Raw genomic sequence first — 25,490 nt, forward strand, 5'->3', positions numbered from 1 at the left:
CCTATAAGTAAGCGTATATATATATATATATATATATATATATATATATATATATATATATATATATATATATATAACATTGTATAAGTCATTGCAATGGCCATATAAGTCATTGAGTCATTGACTGTCATCCTGGTTCTGAATCTGAAGTTCCGATTTCCGAGTGCAAATGGAACGCACCACAACTTTACTACAACCGAAAATAATATAAAAATACAAAATAAAAGAGAAAAAAATATAGAATAATTAATCTAAAAAAATTAGATTTATCATTAAGTTAAAAGAAAACTATGCAAAACTTTAAAACATATGTTTTTGATATAATTTTCTATATTTTTTATGTTAATCCAACATGTTTTTGGTGTTATTTTGAACAAATTTTTGGGCCTAAAATCTCAAATCTTACTTTTTTTTTTTTACAATTTAAGCACATGACAAAACTATATAACTTAATATATCAAAACAATATAACCACGTAAGCTGAGCAACTTAAAGACACAAATTTTACTTTTTTCTTTGCCAACTCAAATAAAAACATGTTTATTAGGTAATGTAAAACATACACACTGAAAACGGTTTTCACCAAAAACATTTGTTCAATAATAAACAACAATAACGCACAAAAAANACTATATAACTTAATATATCAAAACAATATAACCACGTAAGCTGAGCAACTTAAAGACACAAATTTTACTTTTTTCTTTGCCAACTCAAATAAAATGCTAATGAGCGGCGCTAGCTTAGCGGCTAGCTAACGTTAGCCACTCACCAAAAACATTTGTTCAATAATAAACAACAATAACGCACAAAAAAAAAAAAAAAAAAAGTAAAAATTAATGTTAGACCGTTTGTAATCTCTCGTGGCTTTAAATGACTTTGGTGAATTATTTTCAAACAGTGCAATTTAGTTTGTTAAACTGATAAATAAAAAAAAATATTTGTTTGACCTATAAAACTTTCACACTGACTTGGTGTCAGAATCCAATAAAATACATTCTAACGTATAACACGATATTTAGAATTAAGGCTTTCTTAAATTATCTGCAGGCATTACAGCTAAAACTCATTTAATTAAGGTGGTCAGGCAGCAACAATGAGCAGGATAAATGAATAAAAGACAAAAAAAAATACTGTATATGTACATCAAAAAAGGCACAGTAAATTCTCCTTTCATTAATCTTACACACACACACATCCACTCATATTTCAGTTCTTATTAAGACATTATTTTGACATCTATTCATATCTGCAGGCTAACGGCGCCCAAAGCCATCTCAAACCAATCAGCCTTTAATAACATTTAGCTCTAAACTGAACCTTAACCCGCATCTACCAGGAATCCCCAAACTTATTTCCCTCCTTCTTTCCGCACCAGGCGTCAAACATGAACATAAAAACGGTAAAACAGTCAAAGTTCAGGATCCCCTGAAACATCTGTGCACCGTCGTTATGAAATCGGCGTTAATGACTGCTTGTTGCCCTCCATCGTTGACTCGTGATGTAATGAAACTGGATGTGCTGCAGCTGCTGGAGACGGGAATTTCCGGCTCCTAAACGTTTCCCTTCCCGAAGAGGAGAAAAGCTCCTCCTGACTCCATCCATCGGTTTTATAATTGGGCTCAGGAAACGATGATTTGTGGCTTTTTAATGTTAGCTGGGCTTAAAAATGAGCTCCACGCAGCTTTGTGCCGACTCCTCTCCTTGCCGGAAGTGAAATGAACTGAACCAAATCCGTCGACTTGGTCTTTATTTTTTAAAAAAGACTTTAAAACAAAGCGAGAGCTCTGTACTCGAGTCCAGCTTGAGCAGCTGTCAAGGAGAGGTCAGAGATAAAACCTCACAAAAACCTAAATCACTGACCCCAATCATTAACTCACCTTCGCCCTAAAGCTAACCCCTAACCCCAAAATGGCGTTCCACCGTATTAGGACCAGGTTCTGGTCCCCATAAAGTCCTCCTGTCTTGACATGGAGACGGATTAAAACAGAAAAGATCCTAAAAAGGTAACAAACACACACACACACACTCGCACACACCATGACTTAGTCTACAGATTTGGGCTCGTCGTTGCTTTTCTTCATGAGGGTGAGCAAGTTCTGCGACATGAAATACGGCCTCTCGGTCGATCCATCGTTGCGTTCCAAGTCCTCCACTGTGACACGAACAAGAGAGAGTTGAGGAACATTTTCCCGCCACCACGAAGGGAACACAACTTAAAGGTTCTCACTGCAAAGTCACGAGGACGCGCACAGAAACAAATCAACCATAAAGTAAGAAACAAAACATTTTGTTTCTCATATTGATGGGCAGCTAAACATTAGATCGGCTGTAGACCACCGCTGCTGAAAGGGACTAAAAATGAGCCGATAATGGCGCCGTCCTCACGTGTTTACGCTCGGACTGGAGGTAAAAAGACAGGTTAGGCTGAAACAGTAAACTCATCCGTCTAAGAGCCGAGTGTTTGAACGCTTGGTCTTTATGGCGCCATATTTATTCACTGGCAGCTGTCTCACTCGTTCTTCCTCTTTTCACTTTCTTATCTCCTCGACTCTACAGCACATTTGTTTACCTACAGACTACGTCCAGCCAAACGCAAGTCAGTCGGATCAGCTGAGTGCTTTGTTTACACCGACTGCGTACCTGCATTTCAGATGGCTTATCGATATACTGTATTTTCTGCACTTTAGGCCGCGCTGGATCATAAGACGCACTGTCGGTGAATGGTCCGTTTTTTAATTTTTGTCATATATAAGGCGCATCCTCGCCTCCCAGTTTTTGTGACTTCACGCCGACCGCGCACGCCGCGCTCCATTTAAAATGGCTGATTTCGGTGCTCTAGTGGAGCTGGTTCGCCTGTATCAGCATTTATATGATCACAAAGATAATCAAACGGTTTGAAACTCACCGAAGGATACTGCACCGACGTAAGCGTCAAGTATAAACGCCTCCACTGCTCGCCGTGGGCGGAGCCCCACGCAACTATAACTTAGCCTTAATGCTGCGAGCGCTGTGGCTTTGTAGTTTAACCAAAGTCGTACTAAAACACGACTTCTTACATAAATAAGGCGCACTGTCGTTTTTTGAGAAAATTGAAGGCTTTTAAGTCCGCCTTATAGTCCAGAAAATACAGTATCTGGAAATCTATTGGTGCAAACTCTTTCATTGGCTAGCAGCATTGTTTGATTTCATGCTTCGCAGTGAGTACCTTTAAGCTATTTGTATTTACGTGCCGACTTTGCACTTTTCTGTAAAGTTAAAGTTCAATAAAGTTATGAAAAAATAAGGTTTCTAGATCATTTAGTTGCAAATAATCATTTATTCAGTCTGATTCATTTTTTTTCTTCCTTTTTGTCCCAAAGATTTTTCTTCAGGTGTCGTTTGAAATATTCACAAATCACCACACAAAGTCCAGAATGTATACACTTCATTTTAAAGGGGGGTCACAAGCCAAAAGTGACGATTAAACAATTCAAATTTGACTCAGACGTGTCGATAACCTTAACTCTGAAAACTCACCTGTTTTTTGTTTTTAAAACACTAAACCACCCTAACAGTTGCATGTTTACCCAGAACAGATCTATATTTATTAAATACAATCACTTGCAGTAAAGATTTACACCCAGTAAATACGGAATGTCAGTAATTTCAGTCTCTCGGGGCGACACAGACGAGGAGAGGATCACAAAAGCATCCAGACACTTAAAGATGGAAGTTGCGAGCGTTCAGAAGGCCGCGTTGACGACATGCAGCAGTTAGACGGGAAAGAAGGACTCGAGGGAGAGAGAGAGAAAGAGCAAGGCAAGTGGAGTCTGTAAACAAGTGGGGGTTCGGGTTCGGGGGGGTCATGATCTCTGCATCATGGCCACACAATCACGCCACTGACGTCAAATACCAAGGCAAGTAGGTGGCGATACATCGAATCACATCTTGGTGAGGATCTCAACAAGACTGAAGAAACAGACACTTTGTACACGAGTTTCATATAAAAGAAAGAGATCCTGTTTTTGGGTTTTTTATAGAGCGTATCAAATGTGTTGGAAACGTTTTGGCGTCAGCTGGTATTATTTGTAAACAGCGAAAGAGGATTCGCCACTGATCGAGACGTTTCTTCTGACTGTAAACTCGGTTGTTACGTGGTCCTGTAGTGCATCCGGCGACGAGATTAAGACGACAAAAAACACCGACAGAAATCAGGCACGGGTTCAGCACTCACCATGGTTTACGGATCCCCACGATAGAAAAATCCAACACTGTTTAGAAACCAACACAAAGGAGCATTTTTTGTTTGTTTTTTTTGTTGTTTTTTTGTTCAAGCTACAGAGATGCACTGGACTTTCGACCTGCTTCCACCTTGAAGGCGGTATCTCACTGGGCTGCGACTAGATGGCGAACGGCGGAGTCTCCTGATCGTCTCCAGAACCTCTTGAGCTCTCGACTTCCTGTCACGGATCGGAGAGGCGCTCGAACCCCGTCGCTCAACGTGTTCGACTCCTGAAGGGAAATCCGTCCCGACAGAAATCACCCGAGGCAAACACGCCGCGCTGAGGAGAAATAACTAATTAATGGGGAAAACGGGTCCAAATCTGACTGTCTTCGTTTCAAAAACCAAATCACAAACTAAGAGGCGGCTGCTGAGGTGGGCGGAGCTGGACAACAAAATAATGTGCGTGGCCAGGAGTGCAAAACGCCGCCTTGAGGCTGGATGGTCGCTTGGTGGCAAACGCTCAGCAGATTAACTCGTTTTCTTTCAATTTTCTAGTCGCCAGCAGTGAGATAGCACCTTTACTCTAAAATCAACCTTCTCCCGGTGGACGTTAATCCACCCACACTTCTAAAGCCGTCTGAAACTTTAGCTTGATGCTTTACATTAAATAGGTCCATATCACAAAGCTGTAAGCACACATCTTTCATTCTTGTTTTGCAGCATCTACTCCTGCGGCGCAGATGGGACGTCTTCGTCCTTAGTCTCCGGTTTCTCCTCTTTCTTCTCCCCTGTCTTCTCCTTCTCAGCCTCCGCGGCTGCAGCTGGCACCTCCTCTGCTTTCTCCTCGGTTTTCAGCTCCTGCTTTCCCGGGGCTTCTTTCGCGTCTGGCTCTTCCTTCTTCTCAGTCTCGTCCGCCGGACTGACCTCCTGCTTCTCCTTCTTCTCCTCTTTCGGCTTTTCGTCGTCCGCCTTGGCCTGCAGCGGCTGTTTCTCCTCATTGTCCTGCTTGAGCGCTGTCTCCTGTTTCAGCTGGACCTCTCCGTCCTGCTGCTGCTGAAGAGGCGTTTCCTCCTCCGGCTTCACCTCGCCCTCTTGTTTCGGAGCGTCCGCCGGCTCGGCGCCGTCGCAGAGGTCCTCCACCTTCGGTGATTTGGAGAGGATCTCGTGCAGCTCGGGAGACATGAAGTAAGGCCTCTCAGATGAGCCATCATTCCTTTCCAAGTCTTCACCTTTAGTCCAACGTGTGCAAGTTTGTTTGTGTTTTTGTTTGGGTTAATGGTAGAAAATGGAAAAAGCAAAAGGAAAGTGTGAAAATAAAAGCAAAGGTAAATTAATGGGAGAAACGAGACAAAGAGAAGAGAAGTCAGAACTTAAGGCAGGAAGAAGAGGAAACCAGCAGCTCAGCTTCAGACGGCTCTATGAGCAGGACGAGGAGATCCGGGTTAAAGAGAATGAAATATTACTCACAGAAACACAGAAACAGAGTGTCCACGCACATGGCGTACACGCTGAAGAAGCCGTGGGCAATCAGGTAGGCTCCCACTACCACCGTCTGAGAGGAGGAAGTCAGAAAAGGTCAAAAACTGAGCTCTGAACTCAGTACTCAAGTATTCATCCCTCTTCCTGGTAACCTTTCAATTTGTCGCCTTACAACTTGGACTTTATTTGAATTTTTGATTTGATTAAAACCAAATATTCTCCCCTAATAGTCCAGATTAATGAGGTTAAATTAGGGGAAAACCTTGCATGTGTGGATCTGTATTCAGATCTTCGATCTAAAGCTGTTTTTTAAGAATCATTGCTTTTAAGTCAATTAAAAATCCATTTAAACGTCTCGTTTCACTAACAAAAGGGAGGAAGGCTTAATTGCTCTTACCAGAATTGGCACCCAGTAGTAGTTGAGAGACGGCGCGGCGTCCTCGGCGGCTTTAATTCTCCCAGAGAAGAAGAAGAAAGAGAAAATTCCTGTAGAAAGAGAAAATTTAACGATCTAAGTTTGAAAGCCACGCGGAGCTCCCCGCCATGTTTGGGTCTGTAAATAAAACCTTCCCTCACCAACGATTCCCACAACGAGGAGCTTCCCGAGGAACAGCAGGAAGTCGGTCACTTTATCTAAAACAGCCACTCTGTGGTGAAGAGGAAACAGCGATGAGCATTAAAAAAAACTGCAGCTGCTGATCGACACTTAGGGCGAAAACACACCTGACGATGTTCCTCATGAGAAGGAAGAAGGCGTCTCGAGCCGAGCTGCAGAAATTTTTCCCGTAAATTGCAACCTGGAGGAAAAAAAAGACACATCAGCCTCCTGGAAAGAGCTCCTCTCAGGTCCAGGACCCGGTTCCATGAGCTTACCATGATGTAGGCGTTCCTGTTCAGGAACTTGATGCATTTCTCCAGACACCAGAAGCAGCACTTCAAGCAGCTGAGCAGAAACTTTGCAAACTTGTTCTGAGCGGCTAAAGGACAGCAGATTATTATTATTATTATTATTATTATTATCTCCCGTTGATACGCTCCTAATCAGGAAGGTTTAGTTCACTTATAACGCCAGAATCAGGGTTAAAAACTGCAACACAAGGTGTCAGATGTTTCACCTTTTAACTTGTGATCCAGGTACTCCAGGATGACCCTGATGACTTGGACCAAAGACAGGATCAGGGAGCCAAAAGCCAGGGAGCCTGTGTGGTATCTGCACACCGGGAGGAAACAAAAGCCAAACGTGGGATTTAGAGGTTCTGTTAAACACCCAGTTCAAGCGTGAAGCTCCCACTGGGTTACAATCTGAGACGGGGAATATTACATTTGGTGCCACTTGGTTTCTAATTATGCAAAATTAAAAAAAACAAAAACCTTTATTCTAACCTGAGAGCTCGTCCCAGAGAAGAGAAGATGGGGAAAGCAGGGATATCATCCGGCTTCTTAAAGGCCCAGTAGTACGACGCAAACGCCCCCGACAGGGTCACCTGGCCCAGAGCCGTCACGAAGTTTGCGCACCAGAAGAAGAGGAAGACGTTGTAGAACTGAAACAGGATGAGGTATCGGTGGTAGACCGTCTCGCCGCCGTAAAAAGCGAACGAGCAGTCTGCGTCCGGACACTGCATCGAAGTGTTCGAGGTGTTAAAAGTCTGCAGAGAAAAAAGGAGAAGAGGCCGATTGCTGCACAGATTGTTTTCTAACTAAAAACAACAAAAAAACAAACGTGTCGCTTCGAGGCGCACCTTGGGGTCGCAGGTCTGCCCGGCGAACGAGCAGTTGAATTTGCTTTTGACCTTGTAGATCTGCTCGTTCGACGTAGACAAGAATCTGTACGGAGCTGTCAAGGCGTCAAAGCGAGGAGACGGTCATACCCGCCACCTGGAACCGTCCAGGTTACCTCTGAGGACTAACCAAAGGATACACAGCAGTAATGGCCCAGTAGGCGATCACCACGGCCAGGAGGGCGAAGGTCAGCAGGGGGTAGAACATGGCTGACATAACATGGCCGATTGCTCTGAGGGAGGAAACATCACGTTATTTATACGTATCACAGAAGAAGGAGGAAGATTCAGGTCTGGAAACGAGCTTTAAATGCGTCTTATTCACAGGATTACAGCAACACTGAAGGCGGAGTTCCGTAAAAAGGAATATTAACAGTTAATATCTTACCTGGCGCAGATGAATACCTCTTTGAACCTCAGTTTAGAGAAATAAAGCTTCACTCTGGTTCGATTAACGAGGCAGCGGCGAGCTCAGGTGTCCTCAAACAACTCCAGTCTCAGACCTTCTTTTTCCCTTTACACAGTTATTCCGGCAGAGATATTCCGATATTCCCACCAGAGAAGGGTTCTTGCAAATAACTAATAAATAATAAATAATAAAAAAATGCATATCGCCCTTCGCCTTTCACGCCAGAGGTTCAAACTGAAATCTTCTCTCACTGAGGAGGGAGCTGTAGCTGTTCTGGCCCAACGTCATAGATGCCGTTCTCGTGTGATTTTTATGAGATCTCACCAAATTTTAGCTCAATATCTGTAAATTTATCCGAGTTTTAGCCATTTTTGTGTGTGCTGGGGCGGCCGTTGTGAATTTGGGTGACTCTAAAAGTTAATCGATCGCAGATGTTCATCCAGGGATTACTTTTTAAGAGTTTTATAAAAGTCTACCCCCTGGTTCATGAGATATTTTGTAAACATTACTGCTTCTTTAAATTTCGTGGGGGACAATTAGAACAACGGACTGCAACATTTCTGCTGATGCAAACATTTGTAAAATATTTCATTTATGGATTTTTAAGATTGGAGTTTTAAAACGGCCTCTTTGACCTAAGCTCCGATTGGACCAGCCGTCAGCTCCGGTCAGAATTAAACTCATCATACAACAGGTAAGATATTAATTCTTCATAACCTTTCAACAGAACCATGCTTCCCTTTAAGGTATCTGTAGCAATCGAGCGGATAAATGAAACCAGAACTGGTTTACAGCTGTTAAAAGTCTGGAATAATCGAGCAGTTTGCGCCGACCTGCTGGCCTCTTTGATGAGGGCGATGGCGATCAGGATTCTCTTCCTGAGGAAGATGAGCAGCAGGATGATGACGACCTCCACGATGGCCAGGATAATCACTGCGGAGGAGCGAATTCGGGAGGTTATCGTTGTAAATGTGTGTTCGGAGGTGAGAGCGGGAACGCCGCGGTGCTTACTGAAGGCCAGCCAGGTCTGTCGGATCTGCAGGTACACGGAGAAGTCCGTCTGCAGGCCCAGATCGCGGATGGTCACGTCGGCGCCGGGTTCCCCTTTCAGCGCGGCGTACTCCATGTAGCAGTGGAAAATACCTGAAAACAAGCACGCACGTCAGGGTAAAACACCAGGGCGGGTCATCGGAGACGACGCCGTTACTTCCGGGGAGCGGCGGTTTACCGTATCCGATGACGAGAATGACCAGAACGATCATGACCCACACCATGACGCCCGCCAGGAACCGCAGCAGCACGATGAAGATCAAGCTGACCACCATGGCGATCACCAGACCGCTGCAGACAAACGGGACAAATTATTCAGCTCTGAAACGACTCAAAGCAGCGACAATCAGTCCTGAACCCCGAGCAGCTTTTCTGCTACACTTATTATTATTACAAAATACAAAAGTTTAGGAAAATTCGACTTATAATCCAGACTTTTCATCATTAAGGAAGGACTTACAGTAAAATCCAGTGCCAAGACTGAGTGTAGTCCTCGAAGATTCTCATGGCCACCTGACGAGCTTCCAGCGCGTAATTTGATTTCCTTTAAGCAAGAAATGAGAATAAAAATAACCATCAGGCTCTGCAGCTGTCATCCTCTTTCTGCAGCCAAAAGAGTAAAAATTTATCTGTCAAATTAAAAAAACACCAATAACCGAGTGCATGATTAGTTCTAATAATTATTCAGATTGTTCTGTTGTTTTCACCTGCATTTGTGTCGTAATAAAGCGCTTTTTTCATTAAATACTTCCTAGTATTATGTGTCACAATGAACTGAAAACATCTGAGAGGAATCTGGGAACACTTTTATATTAAAAAAATAAACTTTGATGTAAATATAATAGTCAACGGATGTTTAACCTCTTGGCAGCACTGACAGGGTTTAGTTTTTGACTTAAAATATTCACATAATTGTCCAATCAGCTTGTTTTTGGACGCCCACGGTGCTAAAAAAGCAAGAAAATATTCTGAACCAGCTGTAGTAACGACTAAATGTTTACATTAATTAAAAAAAAGAAGAAAATGAAAGAACTAGCACGCTAAATTTAACGTTTATGCGACGTTTAAGTCACTGCTCACTCACTGTAAACTCAAAGCGTTCACGTTAAACCTGTCACGTCTGAAAATACCGCCTTAAACGAGCTTTCGGGGTGAAACAAACATCAGAAGTTTCTTTTAAACGAAGCGAAAAATGACGGCGATGTAAATTATTCTGCATCGTTTCGTCTGTAAAACACTAACGAAGGCCTAAGATGTGATAATAATTGCCTCCAGCAGCCTTTGGCTGAAAAAGGAGGTTTGGTAACCGAGTTTATCACTCAAAAATAATTTAGTTTCTGTTAATAATTAATGAAATTCAAAAGGCAGCCACACAGAAACAAAAAGCCAAATGGACACGTTTTGTTTTAGTGTTTCTAAAGCTCAGTAATTTACTCATAAACCCCAGCTCTTATCATTCACAGTTTGTAACAAAAAACAACAAAAAAACAGATGAATCTGGACTTCATTTTTTTAAAAAAGCCACGGAGGAAGTGCCTTCAACCTGCTTTACATCCAACGAGCAGCAGGGGGCGTCTGTGAAGTGAACTTTTATTTAATGTTGCTTAATTACTGTCACCAGTTCAAGGATTTAAATCGAAAGAAACACGCACGTTCAGCAAATGATGGACCTTGAATGGCAAAGCAGAAGATAAAAAATATCCTAATTAATCTCAGCGTGGCGTTTTGTTTTACTTCTGTTTTTGAAGAATTAAAGAAAGTCACAGCAAAAACCGTTAAATGAAGGATTTAAAGTACAAAAAGTCTGTTTTATTCATTCTGTGTGGCTTCGATGGTCAGATTGATGTTTTTAACGAGAAACAAACATCCGACAGTTAATCCATTTTAGTGTGTAAGAGACCGAATATTCACTTTTTAAACCATCTAAAGAGATTTAGATGAACTTCTGTTAGTTTAACAACTAAATCCCCTTTATTTGCAATAAAAATAACTTCTTACTACAAACTTGAGACTGATCTGAATGAGTTACAGATTAAGAATCTGGAGTAATTCGTAAATAAAGTTGTTTTTCAAGTTCTCTCATGTGACTCCATCTAGTTTCAGATCTAACTGAGGCTAACTTTTAATATTTTATTATTTGTGTTTATGCCTAACTTCCTGTTCCAGTCAGATTTTGAGGGTCGTCAGCGACAGGGACTCACTTCGACGCCTCCAGGAGGTCGGAGGCGTTGATTTTGTTGTTGTCGTCGTCAGTGAAGGTGGTCACGTTCCCCACCACGATCACGCCGCCTTTTCTCTTTTCCAGGGCAGGGAGGCAGCGCCGCGTGACTGCGGAGGAGAGAGGGGGGGCGTTTACCGGGAGAACAGGACCCGAAGGACACAGAGGCGTCAAGGTAAATTTAATTTAACGCTCACAGGCTTTGCTGGGAAACAACATGGCGGGACACAGGTCGTCCCTCAGGATCTCTGGCGTACTCTGAATCAAAAGAAGCCTTTAGTTACCGTTTCTGTCACGACACTCATTGAACAGGAAGCATTCAGTCTGCCAAGAGGGTAAAAACTTAAAGAACGGATGATTTAACAGTGTACCAGTTTGGCGAAGTCCACTTCCTGCTTGCAGAATCCTGAGTAGTATTCTTGGTCTTCAGCGTTGCCTGACATGGCTTTCACCAAAGTGAGGTACCTGTCCGGACACTTCTCCACGCATAGCTGGGCACAGAAAACAGCCGTGAGGCGATGGACGGCCGCTCGGACTGAAAAAATGTAAAAACACGAGCTGCCGCCCGAAACGCCAACGTATCTCTGTAAGAACCTGAACTGAGACTACCAGCATCCTGATGGGTGAACGGTACCAGAGGTTAATGCTAAACGTTAAAGTGGCTCCTTGTAGTCACCACGGTAACCGCGCGCCTGTGTCTGTCGCTCCCTGACTGCCGAGGTAATGGGAGAAGCAGACTGATAAATAAGCCTCAAAACGACGAGCCGCTGTGCAGGAAACTCGTGAACGGTGAACGGTGTGAATCTATATGTCTCGTAGATGTTTGACGCAGCAGATACGACGAGTTAAAACCACGCTTTCGTTCATGTGGAGAATATCTGGAGCTAAAATATAACCGAAAAAGAGAAAAAGGCCTGCGTTTTAATGTGTAATCTGTATAAGTACCAAAAAGACTTGTGGAAAAAGGAAGAGTTTGCAAAAATAAAAAATGAAAAATGAAACTTTTAGGCAGCTCAGCAGTCTGAGACGTCAGCTGGCAACTGGGATTGTGTAAAAAAACTTAAAAAATGTCTTAATTCCAGTTCAGTCAGGTAAAGTTTAGGTTTAAACTCTGAATTATGTTTCTAACGTGACGAACGTCTGGGTTTGATCGCCATCGGCCGTGCCACCGAAGGCAAGTTTGCACGTTTTATTTCAAAGCTGCGCGACGAGACCTGGGACACAATGTCTGAGTCCCGAGAGCGCGCCGCGGCGGTCTGCCGGCCCGGACTGACCTGCGTGGTCGGGCACTGGAACTCCAGCAGCACCAGAGGACTGGCACATTTCAGGATGTTGAAGTAGAACAGGAGACGTTTCTTCCTGCGGCGTGACAGAGAAAAGAGACGGGATTGGTCTTTTTTTTTTCTCCAAACACCCCCAGATATCTAAAGGAGATCATCTCCGAGGACGGGGTTTCCATCCGCAGGCGACTTACTCCAGAGGCGTCCCAGACTGTCCACAGAACTGCCCCCTGCTGTCTGTGGGATAAATCACCTTTTTGGGGTCACCCTGAGACCAGGCTGCAGAGGGAATAAAAACATAAATATTATAATAAGCAGAACTCTTCATGTCTAAGGTTTAAATCAGGAGGATCAAACTCCAGGCTTCAAGGGCCGCTGTCCTGGGAGTTTTAGGTGTTTCTGCTCCAACACACCTGATTCAGACGGTTTAATCACCTCCTCCAGGAGCATTGGAAACAAGTCGTCTGTTTAAATCAGGTGTTTTAAAGCAAAAACATCTAAAACATGCAGGAGAGCGCCCCCCGAGGAGCGGCGTCTGACATCTGTGGTTTAAAGGTGAAAAACTCTCAAACGAGCAACAAAACAAAGCTAAGTCGACCCTTAAATACGGATTTAAACGCACTGATTGAGCAAATATGAGTTTGGCGTTTTAATGGTCTGGAGCATCCAGGTGTTCATTAACAAGATGGGTGTCAAACTCACGGCCCGCGGACCAGATCCGGCCCTTGGTGACTTTTAATCTTTTCTGTATTTCTGTATTTGATTCTGTTGTTGTTTCTGTGCTATATAAATACATTTTCACTTCACTTAATGTGGCCCCAAAGATAACATTTAATTTTAGATCTGTTGCTCCAGTCTGAGACAGATTGAGTCTCTGTCGCTTCTCATGTCGTCGTCCTGACACAGTTACTTTGAGGCCAATAAAATTAAGCTTTAATTTCTCAGTAACCTTTGATTTCGATGCGGAAAGGGGCAGCAGAGGAGAGGAAACGGGTTGATGTGCGTCAGAGCAGCAGCGAGTCTGCGTTAATGTGTCGTCTGTTTCTGTTTTCTTCTTGTTTCATAGTTAAATGTTAGCAGCTGTAGGATGTTTGATGGATTTTTAGCTGTTTTAAAGGAGAAAAAATGATAAGAAGGCAAAAGAAATTATGTTTGTTCTTAAATCTATGTAACACGTAACTGGGAAAAAGTATACATGAATGATTTGACATATTATATATTAAAACAAAGGTTCATTTCTGTATTTTGTCAACAAATATTGATGGAGATTGTCTCAGCTAGACCTTCTTAAAGTGTGTACTGACTTGTGTTTTGCACCATGATTGCATTTTAAACGAATACAACCAATAAATTCATATTACAGACATCAGGGATAAGTCTTACCAAGGATGCCAACGGCGAAGTACCCCAGCAGGGCGATGATGAAGAGGATGCAGCAGAGGATATCTGTGCAGCTCCTGAGAGGAGACAGAAAACGTGACGTTTCTTGTTGTCTTTAAACACATTAAAGAAAAGAAAAAGGTTATAATAAAAACTTTCACCTGTTCTGGATTGGTCCTTTAAAGTTTGGGTCAAACTTTCTGGACGGCCCTGAGGAGGAGAGACAGAGAGACAGAGAGGCTCGTTTTGTGTTTTTAAAGTCGATCTGGACCTGAAACCTGCAGATGAAGATGACTTGGAATGAACTGGAGGTTCTCTCGATGGTTGAGAACGTCTCTCAGAAGACATCTGCCCGTCAATGTGGTGGAGCAACACCTACGACCACATTATGTCTTTTTCCACACACTTCCTGCCTGGGACCACTCTCACCATCAAATAAAGAAGGAAAACTTCTTCGTGTACGCATGTGTCTGCAACTGAGCTGCCAAGTATAGATTATAACACAAACTGCTTCTGTTATCTTCTGTTTAAAGAAGCAGGGTTTCTTTTTCTGCCTTCATTTTATTTAAATCAATCAGAAATTCGGGCTTTAATGCAGAAAACCAAACACTTTCAACAGATTATTTAAAATGCATGGGTTTTAGCACCGCGCTTCAAACAAAGAGCTCTGAATCTGCCAGGATGTGAGGGAACAGTAAGGAACGATGCTTCGGCCTGATTGTCGTGCTTAGCAACCCACAAAATGGCTCCTCGGCGACGGTGGGAGCTCCTTAGGGACCCCGCCGGCCGCCATGGAAACGCCTCAGACGCGACAGAGGAGAAACTTCACCCGCCGGGGGGCCGGGCTGACCCCAATGAAATGCGCCTCGACAGGAAACCGGCTCGTTCAAGTCCTCTTAAACCTCTGCACATCCTGCCTTGCTACCGTAAGGGGCCCACCACACCCTGAGCAACAACTGGCTGATATTAAATTGCTTTTCCGTGTGCATATTGAGCCGTGCAAGGCTCACAACGCTCACGTAACACAGGATGCCCAAACGTTTCCTGCCAACACAGCTGAAGTACGCCACTTTCAAAGCAAAACAAAACGTGGGAGCCGCGGTCCAGCTGAGCACCGACAACCTTCGATCAGGTCAACGCGCTCAACATCGTCCCACACGGAGTCTGAGAGCCCAGAACGTTACCCATGTTTTCATATTTTGTCATCTTGTCGCTGCGAGCAGAAGTCGTCTCGACGGCCGCGTCTCCTTCCTCTCTGCAAATCTTTCCACTTCCTTCTTTCATTTAAAAAAAAAAAAGAAACAAAAGAAGATGCACATTGAGCAACTTTTCTCTCTTTTTGGTCCCTCTCTGTCCTAAAGGCTCGTCGACACATCTGCAGCAGAAGCAGCTGCAGATAAAAAAAAAAAAATACAGTTTAAATAAAAAGTGGAAGATTTAAAACATGATAGGGAGTGGTCCTAAAAACAGCTGATGTCATGTTTACCGCCTGCTGGTGATAATGTTTTTATCTGCGTGTGTCTGTTAGCAAACTATCCCAAGAACCACTTATAATGAAACCTGCAGGAAGTAAACATCTACAGCTGATTAACCTTTGGAGTCGCCCCAACTCAACATGGCTGCCACAGCCAACTGGAATAAAAAAAACAACAGATAAATGGTTGTAAGGTTTGACGTGGTAGTAGCTGAGAAACATCCGCAGCACATCCTCTGAGGACGGCTACGACTCTCGTCTCTCAGCGGGAGACGAGCTGAAACTCCGGCCCGAAGGGCGGCGGGTGATAAGCATTCCTTCCAGGAATTAAATTATTTAGAAAATAAACTGTATTTAACGCCGAGTCAGTGAAGCTTCTCTGACTCAGCGTTTCTCGCAGCTTCAGTTTCACTTTCCAACCACGTCAACAAAGTGACTCCGAGCTCGGAAAGAATGACGACAGAAGAAGAACTTAACCTCCGTGTTTCCTCGACCTCCTCGTGTGACTTCAACGGCATATTTGAGCTTTTGAAAGCATTTTGACAACATCCCTCCATTTTGAATTCTTTCTTACTAAACAAAGGCCTTATTCAAATGGTTTTTTTTGTGCCAGTTTTTGTTAAAACAATGATTTGGTTATGATCCACTGTGGGGGGAATATGCAGCAATCAGTACATCTGAGATACGACCACCTCTGCCGACATGTGACTGCAGAAAAAAACAAACACAATCAGTGAATGCACCTAATATAAAGGCTGAAAGCTACAAATCTGACGTTTCAGAGGAAAACTACGTTCCTCATTTCTTGCTGCAGAACATGTCGGCCCGCAGCGTCGACCAACGTGTTTCAGCAGATCCATTTCCACCGTTTCAGCAGGAAGTTGTTTCCCCAAATATTCTGAAAACACGTGCGTTTCAGCAGAAAGTGACTTTTACACACAAACACTGACTGCTTTGGTTCCTTCACCCGATGGTAAAGATGTAAGAAAAGTGCATAAAGCTGTAGTTTCTGTGTGGGGAAAACACGACTAAATATAAACTGTTCCTTTATTAACCTTAAATAAAAGGTAAACAGTGACGCAAATCTGAGCTGCAGCTCCAATAAGTCCTGTTCCAACCAGTGAATGAAAGAAATAAAGGTCATCGGGCAGATTTCGAACAGTTTTCTCTTGATTAATCTGAAAATAAACCGTGTTGTTCTCTTCTGCCTGTGTGCGCCGCGAGTCTCCTCTTTTAACGAAATAAAAGAATCAATGATGACCGAAGGGCTGCCGTGTACCCGGCGAACCCGGCGTCCAAACGCCAGCGACAAAACAAAACGGGAAACAGAGTCCAGAGGTTCCAGCTGTGGACTCGTCTTTAGGGCACGTCGTGCTCAGGCTACTGCTGGACCTCCACTGAGACGAAACCCAAATGTACTTCAGTGATTCCTCAGCTCTGAACTGCTAAGATAAGATCAAACCAACACAAATCTACTAAACAAACAAAGAAATAACAGACTGAACTTTTATGAACATTTAAGAGCAGGTTGAAGCTGTTTTAGTCAAACCCTTTTAAATGGCGTTCTGCGCCATCTCACCTCACAACGAGATCCGTTATCGCTCGGAGGACGTGTCTCAGATACAGCCACATCAGACTTTAGCCCATTTGACTACATTATTTGTGCTGGCTAAGATGGCGCACACGCCTTCAGGTGGTAATAATGTTTTAATCCGTGACAGAAAAGTGAGAACTTGGAGCGTAAAGCCAAACTCACTGGCGCTCAGTTACAAACATTACACCGAATCTGAAACGAAGAAACCGTCGACATCGTCTCAGATACGCGTCTGTATGATGGACACAATCCTACAAGATGGTTTATAAAATATGTCATTTATCAAATTAAACACAACATGTTAAAAAGTGAGCAGATGTTGTTTGCTTGAATTCAGTTTTTCACTTCATAGATGTCAGTCTGATTCCTTCAAAATGAGCGCCCAGACGGCTGCGATAATAAATGTTAATGTTAATAAATGCTCTTACTTTTCTTCTTTGTCTTTGCTTTTTGCGCAAACGTTTCCTCTTTTATGCAGTGAAGAGGATGAACCTCAGCCTTTCATTTGGAGGACAACGTGTGAATTTGAAAGGCGGCCATTAAATCTCCAGCGCAGGAAAAAAAAAGAAAAGATTTCTGTGCTGAAAAGCCTTCGAACAGCTTTTTATCTGCTTGTTGTGAACAAATACCACATGGGGCTGAATGTATTCGGTGTAATAAATATGGTGGTTCACGTCTAACGTGTGCATTATTTAAATGTAGTAGAAATATCCATTTTTGGCATTGTTAGCAAAATATCCAATCCCCCAGAGAACGGGTTTTAATGAAACTCTCAGTTAGACAACCTAGCCGACCTGATTCAAGATGGCCGCCACAGCCAACTGACACTAGTTGAGAGTCTTTTGTGATATTCCATGAGATCGGACGAGACGTGATGCTACAACGTCACCATTTTTTTAGAGCTTAGGTTTCTGTCTGAAACTCGACATGCATTCCTTCGAGGTATGAAATACATCGTCACCCATCCTCGGTGTCCAAAACTGACGCTAAACAAGCTGACATTTAGCTGCAGTTTGTATTTAGAAGAAGACTGAAACGCTGTGTTAGGGCTGGAGTAACTGTACTCCGTGTGTGTGTGTGTGTGTGTGTGTTACAGGGTGTGATGATGTCATGGCTGATGGGATTCACTAATGGGCTCAGAGGGGTTATCAAATGAAGCCTTTCCTGCCTAACCTAATGGTTTCATGGCTACTGTGGTTGTGCATATTATCTGTGTGTGTGTGTGTGTGTGTGTGTGTGGGCCCTTCTTCTGAGGAGAAAACACATTTGCCTTCTGTGCTCTGACGCGATAACATTTATCTTTTTTTATCAAAGGATGAAAGGAACAGATCGTTTTTATCAGCCCTGAAAGGACAGAGGAGCTGCCGATCGACTGAATCAGGGTTTTAAACTCGTGACTCAGAAAACTTTATTCAGTCAGCATTTAGGTCGGTGGCCAGCATGTTAAAATAAAAGGAATGGAGGAATTTATTTTCTGACTACGATTGTCTCACGTTGAGAAATGGCGGAGCCGTTTCGGTTAAAACTTGAAGATCACGTTTTTGCGTGATCTAACGATTATTACAAATCGTTTCCCCGAATTCGCCCGCCTCCGTAAACCACGGACGGACCCGACCACATTCTGCGCGGGCGTTAGCTTTCAGAAATGAAGTGAGCACAGAGGAACCGAAGGGGGCGTGGAGCAGACTTCAGCTGCGTTTACGTGAGGCGTTAAGTGCGTGACGGACGTCTCCCTCGTTGCGTTTTTAACCACGAGTTAACTCAGTTTAGCGATTCTCTTTGTGGTTAATTTTTTTTTTCCAACTAAATGCAAAGTCGTGCGCCATCATTTGTCTTCCCTCGGAAACAAATCTGTTTGTTGTTGGTTGATCCTGGGACCGAATGTCGTCACTTCATCGCATCACTGAGCCGAAAACGCCACCTAAGCTTTCGGCTCGTCGACCCTCGCCGCCTCGGCCCGTTCAGACATTCCACCAGAGGGCGTCTTCGTCCCGGCTTCCTTTAACACCAGTTGGCTGTGGCGGCCATCTTAAATTGTTTGACACGTACATCCAACGGTTACATCCTAAAATGTTTCAGTTTAAGTTTAAGGATTTATGAGATATTTTGGTAATGACACACACACACACAGAGGCCAAATCATTATCACCCCGCCTTCGATGGCGGGCGACAACGTTTTGTAGTCCTCGTGGAACTGGTCTGTGTGATCTTCTCACAGAGGGAGAAGGTTCTGCGGTGTTTCTGTGCGTGTGTGGAAACAAACGTGTGTTTATCGGCTCAGTATTGACTGGAAGCCTCATGACTGGCGTCTGCGGTGTGGGCCGGGCGGACAGGGCTGAACACGCCGCTGCAGCCCGCCTCTTTGTGCAAACACCGGCTCAGACGACCGGTCGTGGAGCGACCACTGTGGGCTTATCTCAGATCGAGCTCTGCTGATAAAACCGCTGAGGAACAATGATCAGCTGCAGCACACACAAAACAAAACTTATTTCCAAGTTTTGCCCTTTTGGCCCCCCGGGGGGGGGAGGGGAGTCAAGGAAAGGGTGTTTATGTGGAAATGTTCCACAGCAGAATGGGGTAGTTTTGGTTCGTCTACATGAGATGTTCAGCACACAGACACACAAAACTCCGATCCGTTTTCCAGCATTTCTCTTTGCGTTGAGGAATTTAGCAGCGAGGCAACACGCTGAAACACCGGCCTGAGGACAGTGGTTTGATTCCTGGCTTTCTACGACCATCCTCTCATGTAACAACCCGGCTGAGAGCCGCGCAGCAAGCCGAGGCTGGTTATTAAACCTTCATGACTCAGACTCAGGAACACCGGACCGAGCTGTTCGGCTGTGAGTCACACGTTCGGCTGAGATCGTCAGAAGAACGTCTCCTTCGTTGGGACGTAAGGAGAACTAAACACGTGACAAATTCAGCCCCGGAACCGAGGTGTTCAGGCTAAAAGAAGCAGAGAACTAGCTAAGAGCTAAAAGAAGCAAAATGCTAGCTGAAAGCTAAAACGAGCGAAACAAACAACGAGCTAAAAGTAGCAAAATGCCGGCTAAGACCAAAAGAAAGTTAAAAAACAACTACAGCTAAAAGTATCAACAGGCTAGCTAAAAACTAAAAGTAACAGGTAAATGTAGCAAAATAGTAGCTAAAAGCTGAAATTAGCAAAGGAGTAGCTCAAAGCTAAATGTAGCCACGGCCTAACTAAAAGCTAAAAGCATCATAAGGCTAGCTAATAGCTAAACAAAGCAAACTGTTAAGATAAGATGAAAGTTGCAAAGTGTCAGCTGAAAGTTAAAACACTAGCTAAGTATCAAAAAGCTAACTAGAAGTTAAACTTAGCAAAGAGCTGGCTAAAAGCTAAACGTAGCAAAAGGCTAGGTAAAAGAAGCAGAATGGTAGCTAAACGCTTAAAGTAGCAAAGTGTTAGCTCAAAGCTAAATGTAGCAAAAGCCTAAGTAAGAGCTAAAAGTGACCAAAGGCTAGCTAGAAGCTAAACTTAGCCAAGTAGTAGATTGGGAGGGAAATGTAGAAAGTAGCAAAAACTTAGCTAAAGGTAGCAGAATAGCAGCGAAAGGTAACAGAACAGCAGCTAAAGGTAACATGAGAAGACAAAACTAAAGCACGCTGATCTCCATGCGTGTCTATGGGGGAAATATTTGTAAATAAAGTCAAACATTTTAAAAATCCTAAAGCTCCCAGAAACCAAAGGTTCCAGCAGCCACGGCCTGCATGAGCCGAATGTTTTCATCTACGAACACCAGAAAACAGGACCAAGTAGGCCGACAAATAAAGAAAGAAATGGTGTGCTTTCCCACAAACATGCACATCTGCTCGGCGCGTGTTTGTGCTGCTGATCCTCACACCAAATGGTTTCCAAACCCAGAGAGAGTCTGCTGCTCTGCCTGCAGAAAAACACTCAAATTAAACATCTCACCCAGACACACCTTGTTTTAACATCTCCTTATCAGCTTTGAAAAAATCCCATTAAACCATTAAGGACCAGATTTAGCCCTGGCCTCATTTAAATGGAAACAGAGGCAGTGGCTACATTAAATAAAACCTTGTTGTTTTTACATTGCTGCTGTGTGTGTTTTTTGTAAATATGTGATCGGTTTGTGAAAAGCCAGAGGATGAGGAAGAGGATGAGGAAGACTCCAGATCTGCATGAGACCCATGGAGGTCCACACCCATCCATCCGTTGCAGTCATTGTTTCCATTTCTTCTTCTTCTGTTCGGGGCGGAAGCTAAAAAAAATTTTAAAAAAATGACAGATAGAGGAGAAGGGAGTGACATTAAGGCTTTTTTCCTACCGTATTTGGGCTCCGGGTTTTTCTCCTCCAGCTCCATTCTCACGTTCCTGTTCGTCTCCTCGCGCTGATCACACCTCGGACAGCTCAGTTACCATGGAAATGTCGAGGGAAGGAGCCCCCACTGTCACCCCACCCCTCCTCCATCAAAAAACCACCGACCGCCACGGCTAAAAGGAGCAGCGAAGAAGAAGACCCTCCCTGTCTGAGAGCGGGGCGCGTTCCAAACCTAACGGAGAACAGACGCAGCCAATCACGAGAGGGAGCTCCGGAAACTGACAGCCACTCCGGCCAATCAGAGCGCCCGACGCGGGAACTGCGACCCTCCTACCTGCGAAGGAATGCAAAAAAGGGTGGGAAGAGTCGTGTTTTTAACCGACAAAACACGTTTAGATCTGAAAAAACAAAAAGAAAAATGAAGTTTAATAAGAACAACTTTATTGTTAGTTAGTTTACAAAAAGTCTTTGCTATTTTACCAATAAACGAAAACACTTCGCCTCAACAGAAAGCCTCCAAAGTGCAAAAACTGAAGTGAAATACTTCAGTTTATTTCACTTTAGGAATGAATACATACCTTCTCTCAACCGTACATGTCCGAAATTTAGCTCATGCCAAATATTAGCTCGATGTCTGTAAAACTGACCGAGTTATGGCCATTTCTGTACTTCATAAAGAGTTGGCTGTGTCCGCCATCTTGAATCGGTTTGACCCCAAAGGTTAATCAGCTGTAGACAGACACCCACTGATCACTTCCTGAGAGTTTCATTAAAATCCGTCCAGTGGTTCATAAGATATTTCGCTAACAGACACAAAACCTATGCATCGAGGATGACTCTCAGCTACTACCACACCAAGTTTTAGTTCCATATCTGCAAAACCCGACTGAGCTGCAGCCATTTCTGTTGCTTAGCTGTGGCGGCCATCTTGACAGCAGCTCCGGAAAGTTTTGTTAAAATCCATCTGGACAAACAAACAGATTATCGCCCTTTTCTCCTCCTGCAACAGACCTCAGATCAGCTTCTGTTATTAAAACATGTTTATTTTTAGCCTGACTATAAAAAGGCTCAATAAGTAAAGCTACCCGCCTGTTATCAGTCGTATGAACATGATGACTTTTTGAAAATGAGCAGAATAATCTTTAACGTTTAGTTTAAAGGGCAGCTGAATCCTGCAGCAAGTCAGCAGGTAACAGACGTGAAAACAAGGAGCTGGAAACCTGTGAGAGGCTGACACCACGAATTCACAGAACTCTGTTCACTGAAACGTGTCGTGTGAATAATTTAAAAGCATGAAACAAACAAACAAACAAAAAAAAAGAGTCCATCCCCGACACGGTGACGCACCAACAGAAAACAGCCACAAACAAACACAACAGTTCCTTTTCTTCTTCTTTGCTTTCTGATAAAAACAGAGAAGCAGAAAGTAACTCAGGCTCTAGAGTTTATTTTAGTTCAGGTTTTATTGAACGCTGAAGGAGTTGAAACTGAATCGTTACAGCTGAAAGAAACAGAACACAAGCTAAAAGCAGAGAAAATTACTAACTAAAGCAGTAAAAGGTTATCTGAAAGCTAAACATAACAAAAGGTAGCTAAAAGCTAAAGTAGCAAAAGGGTATCTAGAAGCTAAATGCATCGAAAGGCCTGTGAAAAGCTAAATGTGGCAAAGATGCTAGCTAAAAGCAGTAAAAGATTAGCTAAAAACTAAAGTAGCAAAACGCTAGCTACAGAAGTAAAAGTTTAGTTAAAAGCTAAAAGTAGGAAACTTCTAGCTAAAAGCAGTAAAAGGTTTAGCTAAAAGCTAAACATAGGAAACAGTACCCAAAAGCTAAAGTAGCCAAAGACCATCTAAACCTAAAAGTAGCAATATGGTAGCTAAAAGCTAAACACAACAAAATATTAGCTAAAAGCTAGATAACAAAAGGTAGCAAAAAGCTAAAATTAGCAAAATGGTGGGTAAAACTATCAAAGGCTAACTAAAAGCTAAAATTAGCAGAACAGTAGCTAAAAACTAATCGCTGCATTTGAAGACGAAAACAGACCCGGTTTGCTGAAGCAGTTTTTAAACAAACTGAAGAGATCTCGATATATTTCTATGGGGAAAATATTTGTAAAAAAACTTAAATATTAACTTAATAAATATAAAAGTCATAAAACTCAAAAGTCAAAGCACCCATATCCTAAACGAGATGAACATTTTATATAAGAAATGGCTAAAATAGCACAAAGTTTGCTGAAGTAGATTGCAAAAAGTGTTCAGAAAAATTAAAACAAAAAAGTAAAACAGGGAAAGATGTTTCACACAAATAATTTAGTGATATAAAGAAATCGCTGCACCTTCGGTCGGTAACAATTCAGAAGAAGTTTGGATCGTTTGGCTTCTCCTTCTTTTTACACGCTGACATCTTTTGTCACAATACTTTAAAGAAACTTTGGCATTTTTGGAGCAGTCCAGATGATTTTGTCTCTTTCTTCCTAATACAAGTTTTTAAAAGTACAAACAGAAGCCTGAAGTAAAAATAAATAAATAAACAGCTGTCAGTTCATCTGCAGTTACACAAAAACACCACCAGAGGGCAGCATCACACAGACAATATCATTTCTTCAGGTTTGTGTTGATAAGTTTTGTATAATTACTGAACAGATTTAAAAATAAATTACCTTATTCTCTTAATGCAAGAACAGCTTGTTTATGGTATTTTATGTAGCTATATTTTTATTTGAAAACCTTATTCATATGTCTCATGACATTTATGACTTAATCCTGGGGAGAGACATCTCCAGACTGCAGACTGAAAATTAATATTTTTAATAATCTAGATAAAAAAACGACATATATACAAAGCTGTCGTTTAGCTGCCTCATGTTGGGAGTAAGATAAAAGCATCAGATCACAAACTACTGGGAAAATTAGTTTTTGTTTTTCGCTGTTTCAAGTGAACTTTTAGGGTCAACCTGAGAAGCGTTCAGTCAAAAATGATCCTTGAATTGTCGGGACACGTGGAATAAGTTGTGGCTGTTGTGTTTTGTGACGTTGTTTGTAAATAAAAAGCTTCAAATTGTGTTAAAGATGTGAGCAGAGCTCTTTACACAAACCCCAGAGTAGTATCTGCAGACTTTTGGGGCTATAGACGTACGATAAAAACTACAAAATAAACATAAAATGTAAACAGAAACGGTGCTTGTTTATTTTAAGCGTTTTTAATTAAATGACGACTCAAACTGTGCAAAGCAGAACCAAGTGTTTAACATTAACAAGACAAAAAATAACAGCAGCTACCTTCATATTTTGACCTAAATGAATCCATCTAATCTTCGATATAATGAAACAAGCTGGCTCGGTCAGAACAACTCATTAAGTCGCTGACAGCTGGTTTGTCACTGGTTCGATGGCTGAGTTAAGCCCAGACCTTCTCTGAGGAGCGTCAGGGCCTGACTGGCCTCCAGGAGCTCCTGGTTCAGCTTGGTGCAGCTGTCCAGGACCTCCGACAGCTCCTGGAGCTTCACCTGCATCTCATCGCTGTTCCTCTCGTAGAGCGCGTACATGTGCTCCTTCATCTGCCGGCACATCTCCGTCACCTGGCGGACAGGAAGAAAGGAGGAAACAGCACGACCAGATCAGAGCGCCTGCTGCAAACCGTAAAGCAAAACGCTACGTAAACACTCATCTGCACCTTCTCTGTCAGCTTCTCCTGAAAGCCGTCCATCACGTCCTGGTCGCTCGTCCGGCTGCGGTTGATTTTTTCCACCATTTCCTGCGCTCTCCTGCTGATGTCATCAACGCTGGAGCTGAAAGAAAACGGACGCTGGATTAAACCCTCCGACACGTTCAGAGCAACGATCACCCTTCCCGTACCTGCCGGGCTCCTCCTGGACCTCGGTCGTGCTCGCACCCGAGGACTTTTCTCGTGGCGAATCGCAGTCCGTGTCGCCCGTCTGAGAGAAGAAGAAAAACGTCCATCATCCCCAGTAACAAAATATCTGACACACACAGTAAACAAAAGAAAAACCCTTGTGTGGGTTATATAGGTGTGAGCAGGATAAACTATATTTGTGACGTTTATTATGGTGACAGTTCACAATAATATCTGCTATAACTAATCTACAGCACAAACAGGCCACTTCTTCCTCTCAGAATATCTAACATCCATCCATCCATCCATCCATCCATCCATTCTCTTCCGCTTATCCGGGGTCGGGTCGCGGGGGCAGCAGCCTAAGCAGGGAGACCCAGACTTCCCTCTCCACAGCCACTTGGGCCAGCTCCTCCGGGGGAATTCCAAGGCGTTCCCAGGCCAGCCGAGAAACATAGTCCCT

At 43.1% G+C, this 25,490-nt stretch overlaps 2 protein-coding genes across 5 annotated transcripts in view; both read right to left on the minus strand.

Annotated features, from left to right (window-relative positions):
• Positions 1-797: 797 nt before the first annotated feature.
• Positions 798-21,390, minus strand: slc44a2 (solute carrier family 44 member 2). Of its 4 annotated transcripts, none has more exons than XM_017416981.3 (22): positions 21,180-21,373; positions 13,963-14,011; positions 13,805-13,878; positions 12,616-12,700; positions 12,416-12,500; positions 11,513-11,632; positions 11,339-11,399; positions 11,125-11,251; positions 9,384-9,467; positions 9,102-9,214; positions 8,885-9,016; positions 8,707-8,806; positions 7,605-7,697; positions 7,426-7,510; positions 7,070-7,332; positions 6,802-6,896; positions 6,560-6,663; positions 6,410-6,483; positions 6,263-6,333; positions 6,084-6,172; positions 5,675-5,759; positions 798-2,155 (listed from the first exon to the last, which is right to left on the minus strand). In XM_017416981.3, exons 1-22 carry the CDS (start codon positions 21,214-21,216, stop codon positions 2,046-2,048), a joined length of 2,136 nt encoding a protein of 711 aa, XP_017272470.1. In that variant the 5' UTR covers positions 21,217-21,373; the 3' UTR covers positions 798-2,045. The 4 variants fall into 4 exon arrangements, with proteins under 4 accessions (XP_017272470.1, XP_024861852.1, XP_017272469.1 ...); XM_025006084.2 differs by lacking the exon at positions 21,180-21,373 and adding an exon at positions 14,986-15,080; XM_017416980.3 differs by lacking the exon at positions 798-2,155 and adding an exon at positions 2,163-5,436 and having other exon boundaries at positions 21,180-21,390.
• A 3,005-nt stretch (positions 21,391-24,395) lies between these two features.
• syce2 (synaptonemal complex central element protein 2) overlaps positions 24,396-25,490 on the minus strand; it is a 4,959-nt gene continuing 3,864 nt past the window's right edge. Inside the window, exons 3-5 of the mRNA XM_017416904.3 lie at positions 25,030-25,109; positions 24,848-24,962; positions 24,396-24,752 (exon numbers count right to left, since the gene is read on the minus strand). Of these exons, the coding sequence (XP_017272393.1) occupies positions 24,552-24,752; positions 24,848-24,962; positions 25,030-25,109 (396 nt within the window). The 3' untranslated portion in view covers positions 24,396-24,551. The remainder of the gene's footprint in view (positions 24,753-24,847; positions 24,963-25,029; positions 25,110-25,490) is intronic.

This window comes from Kryptolebias marmoratus, linkage group LG3 (assembly GCF_001649575.2).
Source record: "Kryptolebias marmoratus isolate JLee-2015 linkage group LG3, ASM164957v2, whole genome shotgun sequence".
Lineage (NCBI taxonomy): Eukaryota > Metazoa > Chordata > Actinopteri > Cyprinodontiformes > Rivulidae > Kryptolebias > Kryptolebias marmoratus.